The sequence below is a fragment of the Carica papaya genome, chromosome 5 (genome assembly GCF_054855325.1).
Source record: "Carica papaya isolate Zhongbai chromosome 5, ASM5485532v1, whole genome shotgun sequence".
Lineage (NCBI taxonomy): Eukaryota > Viridiplantae > Streptophyta > Magnoliopsida > Brassicales > Caricaceae > Carica > Carica papaya.
In genome coordinates, this window is record NC_142313.1 from 45,292,905 (window position 1) to 45,319,305 (window position 26,401).

General features: G+C 37.0%; 6 protein-coding genes across 11 annotated transcripts; 2 read left to right on the forward strand and 4 right to left on the reverse strand.

The window, feature by feature from the left end:
- Nucleotides 1-26: 26 nt before the first annotated feature.
- LOC110806835 (FAM210B-like protein) lies at nt 27-1,811 on the reverse strand. The gene is made up of 3 exons (XM_022031797.2): nt 1,499-1,811; nt 526-717; nt 27-438 (listed from the first exon to the last, which is right to left on the reverse strand). The coding sequence occupies exons 1-3, from the start codon at nt 1,724-1,726 to the stop codon at nt 280-282; spliced, it is 579 nt and encodes a 192-aa protein (XP_021887489.1). The 5' UTR covers nt 1,727-1,811; the 3' UTR covers nt 27-279.
- A 459-nt stretch (nt 1,812-2,270) lies between these two features.
- Nucleotides 2,271-3,437, forward strand: LOC110806834 (putative CCR4-associated factor 1 homolog 9). The gene has a single exon (XM_022031796.2). The coding sequence runs from the start codon at nt 2,472-2,474 to the stop codon at nt 3,303-3,305; it is 834 nt and encodes a 277-aa protein (XP_021887488.1). The 5' UTR covers nt 2,271-2,471; the 3' UTR covers nt 3,306-3,437.
- A 2,674-nt stretch (nt 3,438-6,111) lies between these two features.
- Nucleotides 6,112-10,001, reverse strand: LOC110806829 (peptidyl-prolyl cis-trans isomerase G). Of its 4 annotated transcripts, none has more exons than XM_088219323.1 (4): nt 9,326-9,573; nt 9,110-9,243; nt 8,129-8,310; nt 6,112-6,435 (listed from the first exon to the last, which is right to left on the reverse strand). In XM_088219323.1, the coding sequence occupies exons 3-4, from the start codon at nt 8,285-8,287 to the stop codon at nt 6,268-6,270; spliced, it is 327 nt and encodes a 108-aa protein (XP_088075449.1). In that variant the 5' UTR covers nt 8,288-8,310; nt 9,110-9,243; nt 9,326-9,573; the 3' UTR covers nt 6,112-6,267. The 4 variants fall into 4 exon arrangements, with proteins under 4 accessions (XP_088075449.1, XP_088075450.1, XP_021887475.1 ...); XM_088219324.1 differs by having other exon boundaries at nt 9,053-9,243; XM_022031783.2 differs by lacking the exons at nt 9,110-9,243; nt 9,326-9,573 and adding an exon at nt 9,849-10,001.
- On the reverse strand, nt 9,957-13,404 carry LOC110806827 (NAC domain-containing protein 40). 2 transcript variants are annotated; one of them, XM_022031779.2, is made up of 4 exons: nt 12,735-13,404; nt 11,375-11,628; nt 10,577-10,954; nt 9,957-10,495 (listed from the first exon to the last, which is right to left on the reverse strand). In XM_022031779.2, the coding sequence occupies exons 1-4, from the start codon at nt 12,949-12,951 to the stop codon at nt 10,037-10,039; spliced, it is 1,308 nt and encodes a 435-aa protein (XP_021887471.1). In that variant the 5' UTR covers nt 12,952-13,404; the 3' UTR covers nt 9,957-10,036. The 2 variants fall into 2 exon arrangements, with proteins under 2 accessions (XP_021887471.1, XP_021887470.1); XM_022031778.2 differs by having other exon boundaries at nt 10,577-10,870; nt 12,735-13,403.
- Nucleotides 13,405-13,696: 292 nt separating this feature from the next.
- Nucleotides 13,697-20,671, forward strand: LOC110806828 (bifunctional nitrilase/nitrile hydratase NIT4A). Of its 2 annotated transcripts, none has more exons than XM_022031780.2 (6): nt 13,697-13,833; nt 14,152-14,458; nt 14,557-14,736; nt 15,677-15,970; nt 19,680-19,961; nt 20,260-20,671. In XM_022031780.2, exons 2-6 carry the CDS (start codon nt 14,257-14,259, stop codon nt 20,409-20,411), a joined length of 1,110 nt encoding a protein of 369 aa, XP_021887472.2. In that variant the 5' UTR covers nt 13,697-13,833; nt 14,152-14,256; the 3' UTR covers nt 20,412-20,671. The 2 variants fall into 2 exon arrangements, with proteins under 2 accessions (XP_021887472.2, XP_088075447.1); XM_088219321.1 differs by lacking the exon at nt 13,697-13,833 and adding an exon at nt 13,853-14,048.
- Nucleotides 20,672-21,407: 736 nt separating this feature from the next.
- On the reverse strand, nt 21,408-24,986 carry LOC110806826 (trichohyalin-like protein). Its single transcript, XM_022031776.2, has 3 exons — nt 23,810-24,986; nt 23,590-23,712; nt 21,408-23,117 (listed from the first exon to the last, which is right to left on the reverse strand). The coding sequence occupies exons 1-3, from the start codon at nt 24,245-24,247 to the stop codon at nt 21,690-21,692; spliced, it is 1,989 nt and encodes a 662-aa protein (XP_021887468.2). The 5' UTR covers nt 24,248-24,986; the 3' UTR covers nt 21,408-21,689.
- Between the last annotated feature and the right edge of the window lie 1,415 nt (nt 24,987-26,401).

Below are 26,401 nucleotides of genomic sequence, written 5' to 3' on the forward strand. Positions count from 1 at the left end.
TGACTTATGAACTTTACAGAACAAACTAATTCAATCAAAATTTTATTTCTAATACCACTTTGTAAAAGATTTCATGTTCTAATATATTTTAAACTGTGAAGTAAGCAAACAAAGTTTAAGCCTAATGGCCTTAAGAACACTAGACTTGTTAGCATGAGTTTTAACCTACAAAACTTGCAAGAAAAAGCTCGATGGCATTTTTTTCAATGGTTTCGATGTGGTAGAAAGAAGGCGAAGCCATTTAAAACCTGTTCTTATTACAAATCCTCAAGAATCAAATTAATTTTCCTTGTCGACTTTCTTTCCTATCCAACTTGCAACTATGGGTGTGAGAGCAACGGTTGGAGGAAATCGGATTGGAGATGCAGCCTTGTGTGCTGCGTACGCCAAAGCAAAGGTTCCAACTTTCTCCCCGGTCTCATTCGCTGAGATTCCGACCTAAACAACCAAAATCAAACCAAACCATACAATGCTTGTGATTATTCTCCCATGCATAACCAATACCATGTCAAATAAGAAAGTTACCTTCAGCAGCAAAGCTTGAACATCAACCCCGGCGCTAATTAGCACGTAACAGAGCGAGAAGGAGATCAACGAGAGTGTAATTGATGTTGCGAGATACGCCCCCCCATATTTTGCTAAAAGCTCCTTCGCCTCATCCCCTTTTGATTTCTTTTTCGCACCTTCTTCTGTCCCTTCATCCTTTGAGCTGAATATCTTCAAATAGTACATGCACACACACAACATACAATAAGCACAAAACATTGCCTATAAATGAATTTTATGGTGAAGATTCATGGGGATCAATGGATTCAAATTCCCAGAAATTCACACTTTTTCATTCAATACGCAATTGACAATACACCCACAATGAGATTTTTCACTCTTATATTGAACATCACACAAAATATGACAAACAGTAATACATGAAATGTTTGAAAAGTTGCTGAACAAGGCAGGGATTGGAGAAGATGTCTGTTTGCATGATCAATCTACGGAAGCCCGCCGAGAAATTCAATTGTTCATCCTATGATCAACAAATCTACCCAAAAACATAACATTGAACTAAATTTCAAGATACGTCTATTGAATTCATCATCTCTAAGTGAATGTTTCTTTCAAGTCATTTATTTAGAATTGAATTCTCTTGAACCAAGTATAAGAGCAAAATTTTCAAATAAATTCCACACAAAAAATTCATTTCTTCAAACTTAATCTATCTAAGCTTAGTTGAAAGCTAATCGCATCAAAATAATTAAACAAAACTTTTACCAAAATGAAAGGCAGAGTTATAACTATGTGCATACCAAACAGAAGCTCTCGTATAGCAACTGATAAACTGAACGATGAAACTCAGCTCACGTAAGTAAAAAAACAGAAAGAAGATAACAAAGCAACATAAATAAAGATTAAACTTAGCCAAAAGAAGCTGGAAAGAAAACCCTAGAGCAGAATTTAGAATTTTTCAAGAAAAAAAAAAACAATAACGGTTAGGTACCTTCCAAAGACCGGCCTCGAGCCCATACTTCTTTGTAACTTCCTCAGCTGAAGCAGAAGACTGGTTCTTAATTTCTTCTGTTTCCTCTTTAACGGCTCTGATTTTGAAGCTTTTAAATTTGGATTTGGAAGGTTGAATCGAAGCAGAGTAGAAGAAGTGGAAAGAGTTTCTGGTGCTCGATAAAGAAGCAGAGGAGGGAGGAGAAATTAGCAGGGCTGTCGACGCCATTGCTGTCAGCCAAGTACCAACACTTGTCTATCCACTCCACCATGTTTCTGCTTTAAATTTTAACAGGAGGAAAAAAAAAAAAAAAAAAAAAAAAAAAAAAAATCTTTTGGGGGAAATTTTGAGATCGAAATGAAATTTCCATCACCCTTTTTACTTGAAGCCAGAAACCATACTCATCATCATCCTCGAAACGACGCCGTTTTACCTGCGGAATTTACTTCCGATGCCCCTCTCAATGGAGTTCATTTTAGTCTTTTTTGAGTGATATTTTTTGAAAGAAAAAAATATGGCGTATCACACTCAACATGTGACGCGAGGTTGACGCGCAGGGAACCTTCCGGTCTCCCTCTGCCCACTGTTTCCAGAGTTCAATCATCAGCCATGTGCGTTTCTCTTGCTTAAAAGAAGGAAAGTCAGAAGACAATAAATAAGAAATTAGGAAAGCGCCACAGTAGACCCAGTCAAGTCAGGAATTGCGTTACTGCCTGCTTCAGTCAAACTCTCTTTCTCACACGTTTCACATTTAAACCTCCTTTACTCCTTACACTGAACCCACCTCTCTCTCTCTCTCTCTATCAATTCTTTTCCCCTGTTTCCAGGCAACTCCTCACGCCACCACGAACAAACCCTCCTTATAATCCTCCTCTTGTCTCCTCTCGTTATTCACCCACCATCTTCTTCTTCTTCTTCTTCATCGTCTTCATCTGGGTTCTCGTTGTTGTTTGACTCTCCGTCTGCACTACTCATGGAGCTGGACAAGTCGAGCCGTGATTCCAAACCCATAGTCGTCCGGGAGGTCTGGTCTCATAATTTGGAATCTGAGTTTCAGCTCATAAGGGAGGTCATCGACGACTACCCTTTTATTTCCATGGACACCGAATTCCCCGGTCTCGTCTTTCGTCCCCGACCCGACACCCGTTTCCACAACCGCCGACCCGCCGATCATTACAAGATCTTGAAAACCAACGTTGATGCCTTGAACCTCATCCAGGTCGGTCTCACCCTCTCCGACTCCGACGGAAGCCTCCCCGATCTGGGATCGCAAAATCGGTTCATCTGGGAGTTCAATTTCTCCGATTTCGACGTCTCGCGTGACGCCCACGCTCCGGACTCGATCGAGTTGCTCCGGGCACAGGGGATCGACTTTGAGCGGAACCGGAAGGAGGGTGTGGACTCCGCCCGGTTCGCCGAGTTGATGATGTCTTCGGGGTTGGTGTGCAATGACTCAGTCAGTTGGGTGACGTTCCACAGCGCGTACGATTTTGGGTACTTGGTAAAGATCCTTACGCGCCGGGATCTGCCCGCCGGTCTGGAGGAGTTCCTGACGCTGACGAGGGTGTTCTTCGGGGAGCGCGTTTACGACGTGAAGCACATGATGCGGTTCTGCCAGAGCTTGTTCGGCGGGTTGGACCGGGTAGCACGGACGTTGGAGGTGAACCGGGCGGTTGGGAAGTGCCATCAGGCCGGTTCAGATAGCTTACTGACGTGGCATGCGTTTCAGAAGATGAGGGACGTGTACTTCGCAAATGACGCGCCGGAAAAGCACGCCGGCGTTTTGTACGGACTGGAGGTTTTCTGAGGTTGTCATTTTTAAAAATAAAAATTTTAAAAAATAATTAATTAATTAATGTTGTGTTAATTAAAATTTAATTGTACCAAATTTGTATAGTGCCCAAATCGGATTTATTCAATGGTAACATTCTTTTTTTAACACTTGCCTTAAATTTTTAATATTTATATTTGTCACGCCTACATTAATTCCTCAACCAACTTTATTATAAAACCCAACTTTCAGATTTTATTAAAATAAATTTTTTTTTTTTTTATAATTTATTTAATATTTTAAAAAATATAACTCATACAACTCGTTAATATATTAACAAGATTGTAATAATTAAATTGAATTAAATTTTAATATTTATATTTATCGCGCCTACATTAATTTCTCAACCAACTTTACCAAACTTTATTATAAAATCCAATTTTGATTTTTTTAAAATAAATTTTCTTCTTTTTTAAAATTAATTTAATATTTTAAAAAATATAATGGAGATTATAATAATGAAATTGAATTAAATTTTAATAAATTTATTTTAATAAAACCTTATTAATGAAGCGTAAAATTTATGGAAGTTCATGTTTTTTGTTAGGTGTTATATGTGTGTGTATACGTATATAAATGTGTATACACACACACACACGTGTGTATATATATAAAAGGTTATATGTAATGTATGTAGGACGTAATTGATTAAGGGAGATGTTTCATATGCTCACGTGAGCTTCATAATGTAAATCAGTTGAAAAAGTTGGTTCAACTACCGTTTGAATGCATTGATTTTGATCATAACCATATATTTATACATACATACATACATACATATCACGTAAAATGTATCTATTCAATGTACCACCGCTACAGTACACTTTCCTCTGACTACATACGCGTACGTGTATATTAACATGTATTTATAACAAAGAAGAATTACTTAAATAACAAAGAATCCTATACATACATACATACATACATACATACGTATATGGATTCAAACATTGAAAAATAGAAAGTAAATTAACAGAAACGAATGAAGAAGATGACGATATAAGTTTATGATTGATTGAGGAAACGAAGCAAGACGGTGCTCTTGCATTTGGGACACTTGGGTTCGACCTCATCCGACGTCGTATTAATCATCGCGTACATCATACATCGCACGCATCCCACCAACACCAACGACGACGACGTCGTTTCCGGGCTGCACGAGTAACAGCTCTCTTCCCCCGTCTCCGGTACGAGACAAGATCCCTCCTCCGACGATATCTCCGGCCACTCCTCCTCCTTCACAACTGGCTTGTAATTACTATTAGTCTCCGCCGGCCTTGGCGGTGATAAGTTCAGCTTCAACTCCAGCTCTGGCCGACTGCAGCGCGATTTAGATGATCTTCCACTCATTTTCTTCCTACACACACACACACACACAAAAATGAGTATACACACACACACACACGTATACATACGCATAAACATACTCAGACACGGGCAACGAAACAAAAGGGAATTAAAGTTCAATGAGAAGATTTAGACGAACCCGTATAAACCAAAATTGAAGAAGAGGGTGATCGAGCTAGAAACAAACCAGGAATGAGACGAGGGGGGTGAAGAAGGTGACGATCGACGGTGATGAATATACGTATATACATACGTATGAGTGTTATATATATATATATATAGGGAGAGGATGAGAGGGAGAAAGGAGAGATGGGTTTTATTGTTTAATAGTTAATTGATCGTGGGTAAGCAGAAATTAGGGAAGGAGAGAGAAAAAAATTGGTTCAAAAAATTAAATTGAAGTTGAAGAAACTATTAGTGGGTAGCGTTAATGAAATATGACTTTGAATGCCGAGATGCATTAATTAAATTGTAGAGGAAAATCAATTAAATAGTATATACGTATGTATATATACATACATATACGATAGGATTCGAATTTGATGATGGTTTGATAATTTTTAAGATTAATTATAATAATGAAGCCAAAAAATATCTTTCAAAGGGTTTTATTTTATAAGGTATAATTTGTGTTCTTATTCATTTAGAGTTTTGAATAGATTATTCAATTATTGTATAAAATTTGTTCTAATTTGAAATGGGTTTTTTTTTTGAATCTCAGTAGTTGGCTTAATGAATATATCATAACTATAACTCAATATCAAGTATATCTATAGTTGGCAGGTAAATTAGAAGGTAAAAAAATTAGGAGTGGTAGTTAATCATTGTTTTACTATTACTAACTAAACCATTTCGACCTCCATATTAGAGTTACACCACCATCTTGCTTTCTGGTATGCATATATAACATGATGAAACCCAGATACTTACCTCTTCCCAACAACAAGGGCAAAGTTTTATAGTCTGTTTCGGGTTTTCTGACTCCGAAAATGGTTACAGAAAGACTCGCACAAAGTGCAAAAGAGTCGCCACGTCGTGCCATTTTGCAAAACATTGTGAGCCGTTCTCAAGTCTAATTCGATCAAAATAATACTAACAATTCTTTTAGCTATTATAAGACGGTTGATGTTGTTCCGAACAGGATTCAAAAGAATATTTCCTCAAATTTCTGCTACTCTAATTCTTCCAGCCTACTATACTCATTTTCTTTCTTTCCCACTCTTTCCCCTCTCCCTTTTAGCCTACCTTTGCTAAAATTTCTTCCTCCCTATTTTTAGTTTCTATCCGACCGTTGTGTTCTGCGCCATTTATTTCTTAATTCCACTGCTTGCTTTCAGTCGATTTTATCCCATTGCAACCAACATTACCATACTTCTTACTCCTGACTACTATTCGAACGAGATGCAAACTTTACATGGAGAACCTGCCAGAAAAATAAACAGAAAATGCTGCTTTGTAAAACAAAAGTCTCTAACCTATGGACAAAGTATATATGTCACATGTTTATTGGTTTTGGCAACCTGCACATTTTGGTGACAATGGCCAAAAGTACATTTTTCTTTCATGATCAGATGCTAATTAAGTATATAGCCTAGTCATCCACAACCTGCTGTCTCTCAAGCTCAATAATATCATGGGCTAAATGAGTTATAGTCTCATTTACCATCTTATTATTGCCCCTGCATAGCGATAACTGCCGTTGGAGACTCTGCACGAGCTCTGTAAGCCTCTGAATATGTCTCTCTTGCAACAAGATGATCTACAATAATTGACAGGATTTCTTTAGAGATTTAAACTACCCATGAATTCTTATATTATCCAGGACTTTCTAGGTTACAATTTTATAGCAACAGAGACAAAGAAGCATATTGTGAAAAGAACAGATCACTAAACATCACAAAAGATCAATATTTTCTTTGAAGAAAGTCAACAAAATAAATTTGCAGAAGACATGCAACGTAAAAGGTTAATCACAATCATAAAGGGGCAACTAAGCAGACCAAAGATCAAAAATCCATTAAGTACTCATATCATGACCAATGAATACCATATGTTACTGATATTAACAGCACAGATGCATGTACATCCCAATGAAACAAAAGTTTGGAGGCATAAGTCTCATAGACCATAATCTAGTAATTTGTATGAATGCAGATGTTGCACTAGCAAATACTTTCAGCTTATTAAATGCCAAATAACCATCCAAGCACGTGTAAGACATCCAAACCTTAGGTGGTACACTTCTTTCTATACTATTTTATTAAAATTTTCTTTTCATGTACTCTAGACTCATGAATTTCAATTTTTTTTTAACTCTGGATGAGGAAACTTTGGATTCATTTTTCAAAAAGAAAAAAGGAAACTTTGGCTTCAACCAAAAAAGTTATGGAGACAGGCAATGAAGCACCATATGAATCCAAGCTTGAGTAGGTAGCCCTGCCTATGTCAAGGGAATGGGCAAATTGCATCATTAAAAGTCAAATTTTAGAAATATGATAAGCCTTCTGGTTAGGAGTTTAAGCCATAATTTTGACAGACCTCTTTATTACAATGTGGGAGCTCAATGCAAATCCTGTATCTATAGCTACAACCATGAAATGAACTATTAGGAATCAGAGGCATATTAGCTGCCTCACTGCATTATGTTTACTAATTAAAATGATACAGAATGAATTCTAATCTACAAGTTGGGTCTTACAAACCTCTTAACCAAAATTAGACGCCATGCTGGAACTGATCTACATATTCTTTGTGAAAAGAAAAAAAAAGTTTCATCCAGGTCTGGTGAACCCTCTAATCAGTTGAATAATAGCAGAGTTATTAGGTTGGCAGGGCATGAAGACCAAGAAGTTTATAAATGGCTTCATTTCACTGATTTCCTCTGCTATTTTGTGGTTTATCTGGAGGGAAAAGAATATAAGAACATTCAAGGCTTCTAGTTCTTTCTCCAAAAACAAGAGATACCTATTTCCAACATCTTTGTTTTTTTTTTGTTTAAGGGACATCCTCTCTATTTTAAGGAGGTTCTTCAGGAAGTTATTAACATTTTGTTTTACTTGTAAATTTCCCACTCTTTTATATATGGACAGTGCTTTTGTCTATGTCACATGTTCTTCTTCTCAAGACATAAAACCCAAGATATGTCATATATAGAAAAGGAAAAAGCATAACGATACAACCTACCAATATCCGTTTTATTACGGGATGCAACCTAAAAATTCAACAAGGTCACCAAATTCCATAATAATTTGGGATAGGAAGAGAGAGAGAGAACAAAGTCCGACCAGGAAACACCTTTGACATAGCCACAAAAAAGTTTCCATTTCTATGATAAGATGTGCCTAACCAAATGCAACAATACTCCAAATACAGGGAATCAATATCAGAAAATACAGGAGATAAACCAAGTTAAGGATGAAGAAAATAACTTCAAAATTAGAAGGAACTATTACCTTCTCTTTTACGGCTTCTTCCCTCTTCAAAATTTTCTGTTGTTTTTGGGACACTGCTGGTGTCATATCAACGTCAGCAACAAGCGGTTGTCTCCATTCAAATTGAGAGGTAATTATCAGTATAATCAACAGAAATACAAGTAACATAGGCCTTGACATCCTTATGACAGTTCTTGAAATCTCTGCTCAAGAATCAAAAGCAAAAATAAAAAAGCCAGGAATTAACTTATAGCCTCAAAATAAAAATGTAGTTTTGTAAATGAACAACACTTTTCTGTAAGTTCATTTGCTCCAAATATAGTGCTAACTTTGAACTTCTAATCATCCTATCTCCAAATCAGACTGTCATGGAATATTTTACAATCATTTGAGATATCTCACCCCAAGCATAAACACACATCTCAAAGATGGAAAGAGACTCATTATATTCTCTGTTTAAATATTCAACCATTAGACCAAGTAACTAAGCAAAATCCAAAGCTTACATGAAAAGAACTTATGTTGTGTTTCACGGAACCATATTCTGTTCTTTTTCAATTCTTAGTTATTTAATATGCCACAATAAATCATAATTACACTTCGGATACGTAATAAATCAGCTTTATTGATATCTTCAATCACACAAAAATGGATTTTGTGTTCCTAACTGTCAAGAAATGCATCATATTCATTGATATCTTGTTCGAATTTCTATTTGTCTTGTACTGTATTCTCATAAATTTGGAATGCGAACCAAACTCGATGTAGCAAAATTTTGGGACATGTTGATCTTTATAAATGGTTCAGTCCAGAAGAGCATTTCAGTCCATCACAGAGAAAGAACCATGAAGCACAGGAAACAAAAAGCAGGTAAAAACCCACCTAACAACTAACGATCAAAGATTAGGAAGTTCTTAAATTCAAAAACCAAATCAACGAGATAACCTGTTTAGTTTCCAAGTAAGAAAAATTTGTGTGAACACGCAAACAAATTCTCGTCACCTCAGCTAAACTAGGTCCGGTTTTCCAAATACCCTACGAGCGGTGGGAACGCGGCGAAAACCTTCAAACAATCGGATTCATCTCGTTTCTACCGTTTTCTCGACGACAAAAACAGAGACCTAACATAACAATCCCTAAAAAAGCCGAAATCCGAGCTCCAGGAACAATCTGGTCCAAATTCAAAAAAGAAGGAAGAAAAAGGGCTGTGCTACTTACAAATTGAAGTGACGCGAAAACCCCAGCTTCATGATTGATTAAGAGTTAAGACATGGTTTTAAATGTTTCCCCGATCAGATGAAAAAGATTCGCGGATTCTCTCGTAAGCAGTACTCGATGATTTTGGCTTTTGGTACAGAGCTCAGCTCTCGGTTTGGCTAGCTGGCGATCACCGTCTTGACTTCTTGGCCTGTCTGGTTTGACCTTCTCCTTTTGTTTCTTTTTTCCTCTTAAAACATAAAGCTTTGAAGTCCTTTTTATTATATATATATTTTTTAATTTAATTTGTAATTTGTAATTAATTAAATAATTAAAATGGTTCATAAAAAAATATTTAAAAAACAAATTTTATAACTAATTGTTATGATGTGTGGTAATAATATATTCAAATTTTAAATTAATTAATTAAATAGCTTATTTTAAATAAATAAATATATATATATATAACACAAAGAAAGTAATTACAACTGAAAATATATTTACAAGAACAAAAAAAAATAAATAAATAAAGAGAAAATCTTACTATTCCTGTCACTGATTGAAGTTCATAGCTCTGTCGAACTCCTCCAAGAACTTAATGCCCATATAAACTGGTTGAACAAGCCGATTATACCTATATTATAACAGTATATGAGGGTTCTTGATTTGTTCGATTGGCAACCAGGAGAACCGACCCAGAAAAAGAAAGAAAAGAAAACTATGGTATGTAGTTTACAGAAAGCGAACATGGTCGCCTGCACCCGCCCCGAGCTTCCTAGAGGAAAGAATCAGAATCAAAGCCAGCAAAGAAACAACTACGAAAACAACATACAATTGCAGTCGCTTTACCCTCCCGCCTGACAATATACTGATTAAACAGAACGGTGGTTTATCTAAAATGGAAGGTTTTGATGTTGATTTTGATTTTGATTTTGATTTTGATTTCTCATCATCCGGTGCCTCTGCATGCGAAACCACTTCCGCTGGCTTCCTGAATTTAAGCATGGTGTTCTCATTGCTATAAGCAACTGCAGTTGAAGCTACTGCTCCTACTGCCACTTCATATTTCTTCTCAGGCTCGTACTTACTGGCAACCACCGGCGGCGGAGCAGGAGTAAGTAGTGAAGATTCATCTAGCTTTATTATATCATCTTTCAATATTTCAGCATACCAATCTTCATCATCAGATTCCTGGAATTGGGTTTTAGTTTAGATACAACGGTTAGTTATTGTGTATTCATGAAATTTAAACCAACAAATACTCAAACATACTTTTGGGTGGCTGCAAGATGCTGTAACCTCGTTCAAATGTTTGCGCTCAGATTCAGATGCTGAATCAATTTGCTCTGTGGAATGAGAATCATAACTGCTACTACACTTCTTAGAAAACCATTCAAGTATCTTATCTCCTTCAGAGTTCCCTGTCTGGTCGGTGTTGCCTTCCGAGATTGCATAGCTGCTGGGATGCAAAGGTGACAGTTGTGTTAGACTCGCCGAAGCCTGGTTCGAGCTGCTATTTTGACGGAATTCACTATTCCTCCTAAGGCGGCAAACAACCGGAGAGTCCTTCAAGTTTGCAATAAAGAATGGCAAATTAATACTAGTGATCAGTTCAGGCCAAAGCTTTCGAGTTAATCCCATGTCGTATTCCTTAACAATTCACACATCTCATAAATCAGAGAATTTCTTCTAGTAAAAACTCTCTACCACATATAAGAAATAGCAGTGTAACTGATCTTCTCAGCATAATCATCATCGTTTTGATTGCCTCTCGGCTGTCTTGTATAGAGCGATTGAAGACGGGATCATTCTGGTCCAAAAAGGCCCTTCCAAGTACAAAATTGTCCTAACAAGTAATGACTCTTTTACACATCAAAGTACAAAGGCATGCATAAGGCAGCTCTAAGGAACTGAAATACAGCAGCCAAAGTGAAAACTTACACGGCAAACCTTCCAACCCGACGTCTTAAACCAACTTTAATCTCGTTAAAGATGACATACGAGCAACAATTCAAACGAAAGCTTATCAGAAATGAAAAAAGAATCAGAAAGACAAGGAAGAAATGTCACCTGGGAATTCCCTTTCATGCAGTACTCATGCAGAATCCATTCCGTTCTTTCCCCTTTCGGGGCACGGCCTACATGGAACACCAGAGTTCGCTTTGTTCCAATAATACTAGAACCTGATTTTACATTGCGTTCCTTGCCAGTGGCTTTCCAATATCCCATTTCAGTTGCTCTCCTACTTTGTGATCCATTTGGGTATTTTCTTCCACGAGTACAAAAGAAAAACCACTCACTCTCTGACTTTATGATGGATTTTGCTGATCATGATTAAATAAATGAGCACATCAGTTGCCGTACCCAGATATACAGCAACTTTACTAAGACAATCAAAATGCATATAATCATGTGTTCTGCATATTTAAAATTCTTAAAGTAAAATTATGAAGTTAGCCATCAAGAAGGCTGGGATCTATGGTTTTCCTCACAACTTTGTTTCATTCAAAAATCAACTTTGCACAAGATTTAGTGGGTTTATCTATACTATTTTTTATCAACTTAATTTTTTAGGATAATTCGATTTCTTTTTTCTTTTTTTTTTACTATTACTATTATTATCAGACAGCAGAAATCTAATAGATCACCAGAAACAAAAATACTTCTGATGAGAGTGAAACTAAAATTTTAAAATGGTTTTCAGATATGTTCGTGCTCTGGCAGGAGAATGATACATTTAATGATTATGTTCTATTAATCTTAACTTTTTAGTAGTTTAATATATAAAAATTCACTGTTTAAATCGAGGGTTCAGAATCCTCTTCTGCCCTCCTCCTCTCATGGACCTAACCCTGTCGCGTCATTGCTCTGTTCACTGCTCCCCGATCCTGCCCTGTTCCCATCTTCTCCCTCGGGCAACATAGAAACAGAGCAACGGGGATTCGGACAATGGCAACCCGAACGCGACCGAGCTCCAGGACAAGCTACGAGTATTTGTTTTTCCGATAGTGAAATAGGGTATAGGTGGGTTTGTTTTCAGATAAACAAGTGGTCGAGCAGAAGGAGATTTGATGAAGTGAAATCCTTTTCACGAAACAGTGAAACAGGGAGAGAAGAGAGAGGATCAGGATTGAGGAAGAAAAGTTACCATCCTGTAACAGTTAATCGGTGATTCTGTTCTGAAACAATTTTAAAAGATCAAAAACTAATTTCTAACAAAAAAAAACAAAGATATTTACAAAAATTTAAGTATTTACCATTAAATGTTTAACTCAGACTTAATTATGGCGGGTATTAAGTTCGTCTCTCAGATTTTCCTTTTTCTATTAATTTTAAAAAAGAGTTAAATTTAAGAAGTAAAGAAAGAAACAGAAGCAGAAGCAGAAGATAAATTAAAAGAGGTGAAGAGAAAGGAAATGAAATTCCGAACCAGGTAAGTCCCAGGGCTCGTATTTACAAATCTCGATCTCAGAAATCACCCCGACGCAGTTCTCTAAACCCTCGATCTTCTTCTTCAAGTAGTAAGAGATCAACTCGGTGTCGGTCGGCGAGAATCTGAACCCCGGGAACATCGAGGAAGCAGCAATTGACATCTGCGTCTCTCGCGACATTCCAGTACCTCCAGTCGTCTCCCCTCCGGTCGTCATTTCGGTTTGATTTTACTGGTCTGTTTTTGTTTTTTTTACGCGTCTGGCTGCTCGACTATTGGAAATCGAATTGGAATTCGTTGCTTGAGAATCTGAGTCTGAAACCGTATGGGTTGCTTTGAGTATCGGGAATGGAAAAGTTGCAGGGGAGCCGAAAGGAATTTAGAGGGGTTCTGGGTCTTGCGTGTGCAAGTGATGTGTCGGGGGCGACTGACGGAGTGAAAGACACGTCAGACCGTCGGTACGGAACAGGATTGTCACGTGGCATCCCCGCGTGAGTTTGGGGGACGGAAAGTCGGTACCTTTATCTTTATGTGGGTCCCATCGTCCTCAAATCTCTCGCCGTTAACAGTACAGCAGATGCTACGTGCGCATATATTTAAAATTTTTACTCCCCCTGCAGGCCGAGCTCCATGGCGCTGTTGACGGCCTACAACTGGCTTTCCCAACGTCATCACGGAAGTTGATTCACTCTGCTACAACCATATATATAAAATATACAGTATATACCAACAGGAGGAAGAAGAAGATGTTCGAGAATGACGGGGCCCACTCTGCTACAACTGCCATTTTTGGAAATGAAAGAACAATTCCCAAGAATATCCTGAGAACAAGATTGTTCTAATTATTGTCAAATTTTTATAATTAAATACATTATATATAATTATATAATATATATATATATATGTACACACACACACATTATACAAATCCGAGGCGCTGCTGTGAGTACACGTGTAATAATTTATTTATTTTTCACATACCGGACACGCCTTTACTCTGAACCGAAGAAGCTTTGAGATGATTAAACGGTGTCGTTTTAGCGTTTGTTGATGGTGGACTGGGCTAGCCTTACAAAACGTGCTGCCCTTTTGTGATTTGGTACGCTGGAAGAATGTGCTACTTTTTTTATCTTTTCAATCGGACTTTTAATAATGGAATGAACTTGGGGAATGTGTTTGGATTTAAATTCTGAAATTGGGTTTAGCAGATTTGAGTTAATGAGTTCGGAAAGATGAAGAATGGGGATTTCGATTTTTTTGTTTCTGCTTCTTGAAAAATAATTCTCGCAATTCGAAAATTCTACTTCCCAAATGGTTAGAAAATTTTTTACTCTCCAACAAAACTCAAATGGGTAGATATCCACCCACCTTTTTCAATGGCTCCTGCTTCGATGAAACTAATAATTTAAGTTTTCAGCCATATTACATCGCACCAATCATGATATACTACAATTTACGGTCTCCGAAAAGCTTCAATTCCGGATCTCTCTCTCTTCACTCGCTGGCTGTGTGCTGATTCCATATGCAATCACCATCATCAGCTACGACAGAACCAGAGCAGCTCAAGTCAACCCCAAATCAAATGGCTTTGGTCCCAGCAAACCCAGCCAACGATGGAACCATACTCGCAGAGGTTGAAATGGGCGCTGACCCCTCCGCGCCTATAGTTCGAGCCACCGTCGTCCAAGCCTCCACCGTCTTCTACGACACCCCTGCTACTCTGGGTCCTCAATATTTCTCTCTGCTACTATCCTTTTTACCTTTTCTTTTTTACATTCGTTACGGTAAGCCACATCTTCTTCTTGTGTTTGTTTGTGTGCAGAGAAGGCTGAGAGGTTATTGGCGGAGGCAGCGGGGTATGGGTCCCAGCTTGTAGTGTTCCCGGAGGCTTTCGTTGGAGGCTATCCGCGTGGTTCAACTTTTGGCGTTGCGATTGGGAATAGAACGCTTAAGGGCAAGGAGGAATTCCGCAAGTACCACGCTTCCGCCATTGATGTGCCCGGTAAAGGACCTTCGCTTTTTCATTTTCTTTTCTCTTATTTGCTGTTTGGGTGGGTTGAGTTTTACTTGTTTACCTCAAAATTATGACCCTTTTTATGTGTGAATTCCTTGCTCAAAACACAAAGGTTTCTACTTGGGTTAGCATTAACCTATTGCGGAAGAAGGGTTTCATAGATTATCGACTCTAGAGCAGTAAGTAAGAATTTTTGAGATTAGAAATTATCGATAATAGAGGATGTCCTGTGCTTATCTTAATCTATAGGATTAAACTAGTGTTTTAAAGTTTGGAAGAAGTTAAATTATGCTAGTGGCACGCAGGTGGTGGCAAGAATGACACCACCAAGATGACACCTTTAAAGAAGAAATAAAATACCGTGTGTTTGATATTTGTATGTGTTTTATTTATATTGATTATGTAATCGTAATTAGGAGGAATGTGTCTTATGTTTGAGTAGTTCCTTGTAAGGAGAATAAGTCTTGGGATAGAGACAAGAAGGTAATTGGAAGGATTTTGGTATAACTTCCGGAAATAACTACTCTTCCATTGTAATAAGAATTGCTGTATTCTTGGGCAGATTATGTATGGAAAAATTAATTCAGAGTGTTGAGTACTTTTTTTACGCAGGAGATTGTTGAATTCTCTCTTAATGAGTCAATAATCTAGTTCAAGACAGGAAATGGAAGAAGGATTCAAAAACATTCTTCTCTTCCTACAGTTTTCTATGTGAATCATCCCGTAATAAGATCCATTAATAGGGACTATAACAAATTAGCTTTCGGGAAGCATTATTGTTCTTATGCATCCACAGTGGGTGCAAAGTGTAATGATTTATTCACCATCATATCAACTTTGAATGTGGAGCATGTGATTAATCTATAGTGACATAGTGATGCTTTGTGGCGTGTCTCATTTGACATCTGCAAATTTCTGTTGATTCCAGGTCCTGAAGTTGACCGGTTGGCAGCAATGGCTGGGAAGTACAAGGTGTACTTAGTGATGGGTGTTATAGAAAGAGATGGATATACTCTGTATTGTACTATCCTTTTCTTTGATTCTCAAGGTCATTACTTGGGGAAGCACCGCAAACTCATGCCAACAGCATTGGAGCGTATAATCTGGGGATTTGGGGATGGATCAACAATTCCAGTGTTTGAGACTCCAATTGGAAAAATAGGTGCTGCCATTTGTTGGGAAAATAAAATGCCACTGCTAAGGACTGCAATGTATGCTAAAGGTCAGTTATGACTCATTAATAGTTAAGTTTAAATATAGCATGTATTGGAACAAGTAAGCTGTTTCATTACAGCCTCTTCAATTATTTGTATTATGCTCTTTTTAGTTTAGTTGGAATACACCTGTCTTATTTCATCATTGTCACCCCATATTTCTTTTGATGGAGGAAAAAGGAGATATTCTAGGCGTAGAAACAGGGCATGGAAATGTAGGTGGTAGCATCTTTTGTTGGACACTTGCCTTGAGTATTTATTATCAGGCCTTGTTTGTTATCGTTTCTTTGTTAACAATGTTGGGCTTGGTGCGTTTTCATGATTTTCATCGCTATTATGAGTTAAATGGAAAACTGCATGGCAGTTAATTCTGAGTCTTGCAAACTCATGGTCATCCATACACCATTACATTCACATGGTAATGGCCTTTTGTAAAGTTTGCTGATAAATTGAAGGTCTGATCACAAAGGATTACTCTACTGAGGCTATGAGCACTCATATGTGAGAATTGATACTTCATTGCCTCAAGTCTCAGATTGAAGGAGCTTGCTCCTTATATAGAGGTTCCTTCATTAAAGCATTCTAACAACAAAATCAGATCTTCTGAAATGCATAAGTTTGCTGTTTCGTTGGGAGTTCCCATGCTCAAAATCCAATTACCTAAGCTCCCAACCATTCTGATACACCAAAAGATTAAAAGGTGTTGCAATTTTTTTCCCTTTAAAAGTACTTCAAAAAAAAAATTTCCCTTTAAGAATGGAGTACTTTCAACCTATGCTGGCAATCCCTGATTTACCAGTCCAAGCATTTCAAATCTATGCAACCTAGATGAGGCTAGGTGTGATAGGTGGGCCCACAGGACGTACCATGAATGCCTTTTCATTTGGAGCATGTGGAGCAGCTACAGTAAGATGAGATTATTCCTATAGTCATCCTGCACTTTTGGCATCTCTATATCCAAAATCATGAAAAACCTAATGGTCCGGATCTAATGCATGTATTGATTACAAGTTCGTGCTTGTGAATAATAGAAAAACATGCAAGCAGTGAACAAGCCTTGTAGTTTCGTTAATAATTTACATTTTGATGCCTTGTTTAGAGATACCATTAGATTTTCCTAAAGAAGAAGATGCTATTTCATTTGGATGTTTAGTGAAACATGTTAACTTGTATTATTAATATTTATCCATTTGGTTTTCAAGGAAAGAAAAATGAATTTCCTTTATGTTGCTTGGACATGGTGCAAGGACCCAATATGGTGTGAATCTACATCATTTTACACTCTACTGCCATTTTTGCTGATTCTCCTGCACTAGTTAGGTGATAGAAAAAGTTGGGTTTTGCTTGAGTTTTGCTGTGGATATTCTTTACTGAAGTGAATATTTTCCACTTTAGTACAAATAAGGAACATTTGTTGGTAGATTACATAAGGAACATAGGTGGGAGTGTTGTTTGAAAACCAGTCTTTTGGAGAGGCCTCTTGACTGGAAATGTGAAATTGTTGGAAGATTTTCTATTGCTGTGTACATTATAGAACTGGTGGGAAGACGGGGAGTGTTCAAGTTTAGAGTATAGGTAGGATGGGAACTTGGGCATGAAGTCTTTCTATGGAACTCTATTGAGAACTTTCTGGTAATTTTTTCTTAAGGGGCCATTACTTCACTTATTTGCAGATGTCTTACTGACATCACTTATCCAAGCATCTCCTTCCTTGGTACCACTCAGGAATAAATTTGCTCACCTTAAAAACTGGGATTCATAATTATAAAAAATACTAGTGTTAGTTCTATTGGGAATTTCAATAAACCCTAACAATTTCACTTACGTATATGTTTTGCCAACGACATTTAGATACATAATAAAGTACTTTAAAAATAAACAAATTTACTAAAAGTAATGAATACCAAATATGAGACTTTGATATAAGACCACTAGAATACTTGAAAAATACCATTTATTTTTTACAAAATTGCCCCTTGAAAATTGAAGTTCAAGTGTTTGTTCTTCTTTTTAGAAGGTTTATGGACCATTTTGGGAGCTTACTTTTTTGAAAAATAAGACAAAAGAAAGGATCATTTTACTTATTCATTTATTTATTTATTTATTGCAATTACTTAATGAAGAGAGGTTATTTGTTGCTTTTAAGTTGAAAAAGTAATTGTTCTTTTGTACAAGAATAAAAAGGAAGTGGGAAGTGAGGATTCCGACCTCTAACGGTTGATTTAAGACTCAATATGTTTGAAAACATGTCAGGATTTGGGAATTAATGATTCCTGGCTATCTTTAATCAATATCTGAAGGGAACATCACTTTTTGTTGTCAAAAACTTGAAAGGTTGGAAATCAAATGCCATCCTTTTCATCCTTTAAGCATCACCTAAGGGAGATACTGAAAACTCTGTACCTTCTGGTAGTTGCTTTCTGTTCATGCATAGATGCTCACATGGAGATTCTGATAACCGAAAATCTTAAAAAGGGTTGACGGAGGCTATTTTTGCTAGGTTATGATCATGGGATGCAAGGATTTTTAAGCAATGGTTTCAATTATGTGATTTGGGATGAATATCTTGTTTGCTTCTCTTTAGGCAAAGGTTCAAGGCTTCTTCTGGGAGGTTGTCCTTCTCTCTTTGAGGAGGGATTTGGTTGCTATATTGTCCTAATGCTTTTGCTTTGTCTCGTTGTACTTTCCTAATTTAGTTGGAGGATGCCTAATCCTCTTAATCTTGTAACAACTCTCTCTTTCTAATAAAATTTCTTCTTATATGTATATATATGAAAAAGAGATAATCTTATAAAAGAAATTATATTTTTTTGGTAATTGGCATTGTATATGTAAAGAATGTCGAGAGTAATACATTGTCTTTTTGTTGTAAAGAATGTGGCATTTATTTCTTGCCTTTTTGTTTTCAACTTCTTCTCGGTGTTATGCATATGCTGTCTCATCTGGTTGATGCTCCTTCCAGCTAGCATTTTAGATTTGGGAGCTGCAGCTATTGTGTCTGGTTTAGATTAGGGCTTTTGATGGTATTGAGGGTGATTGGACAAAAGTTAGGAATACATGGTTTCATCTTTTTGAGTCCTTAATCCTAGGTCATGACATATACAGGATGGATGATTTGGGAATGTCATTGATATGATCACTACCTTGTAAATAATTGTGTACGTAGGTTGCACCCTCTTGGTGCTATTCTATGTATTTTTTACTTTTTATTTCGAAAAAAAAGCCTGTAGGCTGTAGGATCTTTCTATTTGACATGCTACATTCAGGATAACATAACTTTCCAAGGGGAGAGGCAAGCACTGATGGCAGTTGAGGAACTTTTTCTGCTAACAATTTATTTCTAGAGAGTGCATAATCCTTTGCTTTTCATGAGTTTGCTGATTTATTGTCTTTTTAGTGTCTTTTTTTCCTAATTTTTTGTGCCGTTTCTTAATGAAATAACATTAAAGTTTATTATTTTACACTTTTGTGTGTACTGAGCTTGTGTTTTTTTTGCATTTTATTGAATTTATGCAATACTTGTTCCAAGGCAAGAAAACAGAAGATATCAATTCTTTTTAGTTGACAATATACCTTCCGATGCAATTTAAATGATATTTTATAGTATCTTTTATATTACAATATGAACAAAAATCAGTATTGTACTGTTGTGCTCTTCTAGTTTAAGGTTCTACTTGTGGACTAAGCAAGACCTTTATTTTCTGACTTGTGTTACAGGCATTGAAATATATTGTGCACCTACAGCTGATTCCAGAGAGACTTGGCTAGCAATAATGACCAACATTGCTCTTGAAGGTGGATGTTTTGTTTTATCAGCCAATCAGTTCTGTCGAAGAAAAGATTATCCCCCTCCTCCAGAGTACGTATTTGCTGGGACGGAAGAGGATCTCACACCTGATTCTGTTGTTTGTGCTGGAGGCAGTGTAATCATATCACCATCTGGAACTGTTCTAGCTGGACCCAACTATGATGGAGAGGCACTTATCTCTGCAGATTTAGGTATATTTTTTCTTTATGCAGTTTATTCTAATGTGAGATTTCCACTCAAATGTTTTTTCTTTTGGAATTTTCACCAACTTATTACATAGTGTCTTACAGACTTCTCCATGCGTTAGGCCAAATCTAGATAGACATTTTTGTGTAAGTTGTCTTGGTTTTGGCTGCACAAATGAGAATATAGTTACAGACAATCACTGTAACTTTTTTATTTACCTTGTTTTGGCTGTGATGACCTCAAAGCATTGTGAAATTTTTAGCATCCTCTTGTTTGCCTTTTAAATGTGCCATTATTTTCCAGATCTTGGAGAAATAGCACGGGCAAAATTTGACTTTGACGTGGTGGGCCATTATTCGAGGCCGGAAGTTCTCAGCTTGATTGTGAGGGACCATCCAACAAACCCAGTTACATTCACATCTGAATCCGCAAAAACTGGAGGCCCTCAGAAATAATTGCTGCCTTTGCCTGATAGAAAATCACAGTTGTTTTGCAAGAAATGGTGCCATCTATCTAAATAACCAGATGTATGGTTACTGTTGTAACTTTCCTGTATGTAACCTCTCCTACCGAAAGCTGATGTGTTTTCTGTAGTTGATGTAAGTTCTTCTTTCAAAATAAGCTGGTTGTTTGTGCTCATTCTAACCTACATGTCAATACATAATTATTTTGGCCAGTCTTTTAATGGTATTGCTCGAGTCTGATTCTGTCGTGAGATGAATCTTAAAACCTTCTTTTGGTCAGATTGATATGGCTAGATTGGAGTCAACGTTATCTCTCTATGTAGCTTCGTAACTCTTGATTTAGCTTCTCTCTGATGGTAAATCCATTTAGAATCTGGTCTTGGATACAATCCAGAACATGATGGTTCCAGTTACTGTCAAAGTCCTTACAAGGCTCAATCATAAAATCACTTAGCTATCCGAATGTATCAGATTGTTTTATATGTTTTTAATTGAACCAATTAATCCTATGGATTATAAGATGTTCTTTTAAAACTAATGATAAAAGTTATAATCAATCAAAATTACATGGGTGAAAGTGTGCTTGCATTTGATAGAAGATTGTATTATATTGTTGTGGGTCTAAAGAGGGGAAAAAAGAGAAAGAAGAACAAAGTGAAATAGGAATAAAAATGAAAAGTTCTTCACAATGATTAGCAAGTACGGTCTAAACCAACCCCTGTCACCTTCACTTTACACCTCTGGTCATGAAACCTTTTTCTTTTTGCTCTCTTCCTTTTCCCCATAAACATCTTCAGTTCTTTTTTTCTTTGTTGTTATCCATGGAGGTACATATATTTTACTTATTAAATGACTAACACACACTTTTCATAACACAACTCTTATTAAAAACATATGAAAATCACAATTCAACTCAACCAAAACTATTTATAAAATAAGGGATATACTAATCATACAATTAAAGACTTATGGTATGGAACTGTGAAATTCATAACAATGATTTCCTTGCACATACAAACATATTAGTGAAGAGCTTTTGAAACAGTCTGTTAACAGAGACTTCAATTCAAAATGTCATTACAAGTTTTGCACCAGTAGGTTGTGACAGATACCATAAAGCATTGTGTAGGCGTCTATTTACAATCTTCCTTTCTCAATTCCATAATTGATGCGCACAAACAAATTAAACAGTGATACCTCAAGATTTCAACATCTCAAGACACAAAAAAATATTAATAGTAATAGTAATAATAAATAACTAGAAAAGTATTATTGTCTTGAACTGGTTGACGTCCGGCGTTCACTTCTGGTTCCAGTCTGTCTGTGCTTAGAATTCTCTCTCTGCAGTTCCGGTGAATCTTCCCTGGCTATGTTTCCTAGATCCTGCAGAGGCAAAGCCTGTTCCCATTGCCTGGTTGGACTTGCAAAGCTTCCAATAGGTGCTATCTTAGCACTAGACAGTATGTGTTCTCTAAGACTTTTTAATGATTTGTATCTCTTAATCTCGTCCCCGTAGTCCTTATTTTGACTTTCTGAAATGAGGTCGGGTGATTTTTCTGCATCAGAAATATCTGAATCTTCCTGAGTCTTGGATCCGAGGAAGCAGTCCATACGATTTGAACTTCCTCTGTCGAAGCAGATGCTTCCCCATTGAATCTTGTCTGAGAAAGATCTCCTCTCTTTGGTTTCACTAGCAACAGAAAGCTTCTTTGAATCAACTTGATTTTCATCTTTACAAGCATAGCTCCACTTGTAGCTTCTGCTGTTATTGTCCATGTTTAGCTCAATGGAGTGAAGATCACTGTCCGCTGAGTCATCTCCGTCGCCATCTTCTACGTTTGCTACTTCCCCTTTGTCCTGGTCTTTTTCTGGAGCTGGACACAGTCCAAAATTTGCACTTTTCAAATAAGCCTGAAGCTCTTTAATTCTTTCAAGACTTCGAGACTCATCATTATCTTCCTTTACAATTTTACTTCTCAAGCAGCTCTCAAGCTCATTCCTGAGCTTCTCTACAGCTGCATTTTTCTCTTCGAAATGATATTTAGCCTCTGAAAGTTTCATCTGGACTCTCTCCTCACGCAAGACATCTGCGAGTTGAAGCATTTCTCTTTCCTTCTCAACCTCTTCCCTGACCTTTGCTGATTCCTTTTTCAGTTGCTCTGCCTCAGCTCTATCCTCCCCAATCCCTCTGGCTAATTCGTCACAAACTTGCTCCAGTATCTCTTTCGCTCTTTTCTCACCCTCAAGCTCTTTTGTTGCCTTCAACAGAGATGCCTTTGTATCTGCCAATTCTTTGCCGAGTTTCTTGTTCAATCTCTCTGTCTGTCTCCGAAGCTTCTTTTCTACCTCAAGCTCCTCAGCTATGCAGGCAATGGCATCACGAATTCTGTCTCGCTCCCTCCGTTTCCAAGCGGCTTTCTCCTCTGCAAAATACTTCAGAAGACACTCAGTCTCATTCATGTTCGACATTTGCTCGAGGATCAATTGATCTGCCAGTAAACGGGCACGATCAACCTCAACACGCAAGGCTGAGACCAGGGGTATGCTTGAAGAACGCTGTTCTTCAAGACCCCAAACACGGCTCAGAACTTTCAGCAGCTCTTTGGATGTTGTTAGGCCATTGCTTAACTCCTTCAAACAGTTATTGGTTCTGATTTCACCCTTGCTTTGAATTCTTCTTTTGGACTGTGTCTCAACCTGAAATTCATGTTATTCCGAGATCACATTCAAGTTTCTTCTATTTCCATAATCGAATGATTACTAAACCAAACTATCAACAGCAAGAACAAGAAGAAAATAAACAACAAGCAATATAGACAAGGTTCCCTCATCTTAGATTTAAGTAAATCTGGATTTTGCAGGGCGAAGGAATTTGTTTCAGGAGATTATTACCACGGTAAAAATAGAAAAGAAGAGGAAAAAGAGAGAGAACAAAAAAAGAGAGAGGAAATGTTGAAGATAAGAATGGAGAATCACAAGATGATTTCCTTGATGTGAAAGCTATTTTCCTTTCTAGGAAAAAAAGTTGAAAAAACATCCATTGCCCACATGTTTTGGTGTGTTACCCTAACCATTTATCTCCATGTTTTATATTTTTGGAACATGAAAAACACTTCATGAAAACGACCAGAAGAGAAAAAGAAAAAAAGGAAAGTACAGGTTTCTCTACCTCCATAACAGTGCCATTGCTCATGGAATCCAAGCCCCCCAACTTACAGTCACTTACTTGAAGCTTTCTAGAAACGACAGATGTCCTCCTGTAACGGCTATGACCTCTAGATCGATCCATCCTCTGAATATAATCAACAACGAAGAAAAAGAAGAAGGGATTAAGGCGAAACCAAAATGAGAAAAATCTGAAAAAAATTATGAAAGTAAAGAAAACCCACCTCGTGAATGGGAGAGGAGGATGGATCTGAGAGATTTGGTGGCAAAATTGGGGAAATCTTAGGAAGTTTTTTGGCTCTGGTTTTGGTCTCTGGTTTTGGTATTGGTGAAGGGATTTGGTTGATCTCCCACAAAGTGGCAGCGAGCTTTCTTGCAGATACAGAGACTTCCTTGGACTCTGAAGTGTTAGTAATGTGAGGAGGAGTAGGTGAAGGGTTTAAAAGTTCAGGTCTTGACAAGGCTAAAGCATTAGATTTGGCGGCTGTTTTCCATGTGGGTACTGGTGTGGTTGACCCAGCTTTCTTCCCGACCAGAATAGCACGTTTAACTCTGTACTTTTGAACCAATGAGGAAGACGAAGACGACGAGCAACCTCTCTTCCTGATCTTGCAACCTCCTCTGCTACTTTTCGCTTCCATGTTCTGGTTTCGCCATGACATTTTTATCTATCTACTCAACGACTTGGAATAGTTTCGGCGGAAGCTTCGAAATCCATGAATCGTGGAGATTAACAGAGATCTCGCTGAGAGAATCATGAAGATGACAATCAAGAATGGGAAAGCGGGTGATACTGATATATGAAAATGATCATCTTTTAACGCAGAAAAAAAAAAAAGACTTTGAGTCAAGTAAATATATTTTGAGTGGTGACCCAGTTTCTGGATTTTGAAGATTTGTAAGTTTGAATGGAAGAAGAAGAAAGGATATTAAGTTGGCAGAGAGAGAGCGAGAGAGAGAGAGAGATCATGATACAGTCATGAAGAAAAAAGGAAGAAGAAAAGATAAAGAAAGAGAAAATTTGATGATTAGATTTCTCTTTTTGGTAAGTTACTGCCTTGAATTCCTCAAAGAAAAGTTGGGAAATCAAAGATTCTTCTTGTGGATTCAGAAGCATAAGTAGTCTAAAGATGAAGAAAGAAAAGCTTGGAAAGTAGAGAAGCTGTCAAAGAAACTATGGAATGTTGAAGATTTGAGAGAGAGAAAAGAAGTTAATTCTGAAATGGTTAAGAGGGAATTTAGGAGAGAAAGCAGAGGTGAGAATGAATAGAAATAATCCACACACCAGTATATACATACAACTCACACATATATACATTCTAAAAACCACCAGTATATAATATCCCATTACTTCAAAAAACCTTCGTGTCTTCTTCAAATTTTAATTAAAAAAAAAAAACACTGTATGAAGAGGGAATTTGAAAGAAAATCCCAAGAAACTTGGCTTTTTATATTATTATTATATATATATATATATATGTAATGCATTCAGAAAACAGAGGGAAGGTGGGTGGGTAATGGCGGAGGTTAATTAAAAGACAAGACAGATGACGTGGCGGCCACGTAAGCGAATTTCAATCAATCAGCGACGTGCATGTGTCGAGGAACGGCTACAATCTTGACTACCTTCTCTGTACTTATTCGCCACGACCTGGACGTGGGTTGTTCATCTTTTCTCTTTTTCTATTTCGACCCCACATCTTTTATTATTTTCCCTAAAACCCCACTTTCCAAATTTTGTTTTGAAAATGTTTTTTTAAGAAGGGGGGGTTAAAAATGTATTAGGAAAGAATACGAGGGTTCGTTTACAAATACGTGAAAGTTGAGAAAGTATACAGAATAATTATTGTGGACTCTCATCACTCAATCATTCATCAACATCAAGAAGTGGGCCCCCCCCGCTAACGGCTCTCGATGGCGGTGATTGGGTGGTAGCGTCGTTTGTTTGAACTCAAAAACTCCGTATACGTCTGGGCCCCACCATCATCTCTATAATCAACATACGAAATCAGATGCTGCTCCCGTGGACCACCACGCTGTTCCTCATCGCCAATCACACATTTTATATATATATATATATATATATATATTACGTAATTATTTGAATGTATTAATTTTTATTTAAAATTAGTTTGGTTACAACTCTACATGGTTAATATATATATATATATATAAATTATTGAGGTATGATTACAGTATGTATTTGTTTATAGAACTTTATTATATATCTACTGCTCTATGATTAACCTGTGGGTGCATGTGTATGTACGTAAGAGTTTTATAATTAAGTACCATTTTATGATATAATGCATGTTAGTCATACACACGTGTAAGTCATTATTGAAAATATTTTACTAACAATTTCCTAGAAATAATTTGCAAATGTTCGATTAAAATAAGCAAAAACTATTTTTCGAAACAAATTCAGCCACCCCAAGAAAAATTCGGAATGGATTTGATATGAACAAGTTTTGATTATGTTATTATGTAATTTTTTGAAACTGATGTATAGTATACGTACAAGATTCGGAATACAGGTTACGTGTGAATTAACAAGACCATCGTTTAATTTCATTAGTCTTCGCAGTCTTGTAATTATATCTCTTGGATGGACTATTATACGATCATCATCATCCTTTCAGGAAAGTAATGAGAGTGTTTTATCGATACCAAAATCAGTAGAGATTTGAAATATAAATTTTATTCTTGAACTTTTCAAACAGACGACTGAAAAAAAAATTGACAAATTTGAAAAAAAAATTACTTATATCTCTTGCATGAAGTATTATATGATCATCGTCACCCTTCCATGCAAG

Coding starts and splice junctions, on each gene's coding strand:
- LOC110806834 (XM_022031796.2), top strand. CDS start 2,472: ATGGAGCTGGACAAGTCGAGCCGTGATTCCAAACCCATAGTCGTCCGG.
- LOC110806828 (XM_022031780.2), top strand. CDS start 14,257: ATGCAATCACCATCATCAGCTACGACAGAACCAGAGCAGCTCAAGTCA. Junction 14,459..14,556: donor CGACACCCCTGCTACTCTGG/GTCCTCAATATT, acceptor GTTTGTGTGCAG/AGAAGGCTGAGAGGTTATTG. Junction 19,962..20,259: donor ACTTATCTCTGCAGATTTAG/GTATATTTTTTC, acceptor ATTATTTTCCAG/ATCTTGGAGAAATAGCACGG.
- LOC110806835 (XM_022031797.2), bottom strand. CDS start 1,726: ATGGCGTCGACAGCCCTGCTAATTTCTCCTCCCTCCTCTGCTTCTTTA. Junction 718..1,498: donor TCGAGGCCGGTCTTTGGAAG/GTACCTAACCGT, acceptor TACTATTTGAAG/ATATTCAGCTCAAAGGATGA. Junction 439..525: donor TTCAAGCTTTGCTGCTGAAG/GTAACTTTCTTA, acceptor TTGGTTGTTTAG/GTCGGAATCTCAGCGAATGA.
- LOC110806827 (XM_022031779.2), bottom strand. CDS start 12,951: ATGACGACCGGAGGGGAGACGACTGGAGGTACTGGAATGTCGCGAGAG. Junction 11,629..12,734: donor CGAGCCCTGGGACTTACCTG/GTTCGGAATTTC, acceptor AATCATGATCAG/CAAAATCCATCATAAAGTCA. Junction 10,496..10,576: donor CATCTTGCAGCCACCCAAAA/GTATGTTTGAGT, acceptor ACCCAATTCCAG/GAATCTGATGATGAAGATTG.
- LOC110806826 (XM_022031776.2), bottom strand. CDS start 24,247: ATGTCATGGCGAAACCAGAACATGGAAGCGAAAAGTAGCAGAGGAGGT. Junction 23,713..23,809: donor CCTCCTCTCCCATTCACGAG/GTGGGTTTTCTT, acceptor GATTATATTCAG/AGGATGGATCGATCTAGAGG. Junction 23,118..23,589: donor GCAATGGCACTGTTATGGAG/GTAGAGAAACCT, acceptor CATGAATTTCAG/GTTGAGACACAGTCCAAAAG.
- LOC110806829 (XM_022031783.2), bottom strand. CDS start 8,287: ATGTCAAGGCCTATGTTACTTGTATTTCTGTTGATTATACTGATAATT. Junction 6,436..8,128: donor AAGAAGCCGTAAAAGAGAAG/GTAATAGTTCCT, acceptor CAATTATTGTAG/ATCATCTTGTTGCAAGAGAG.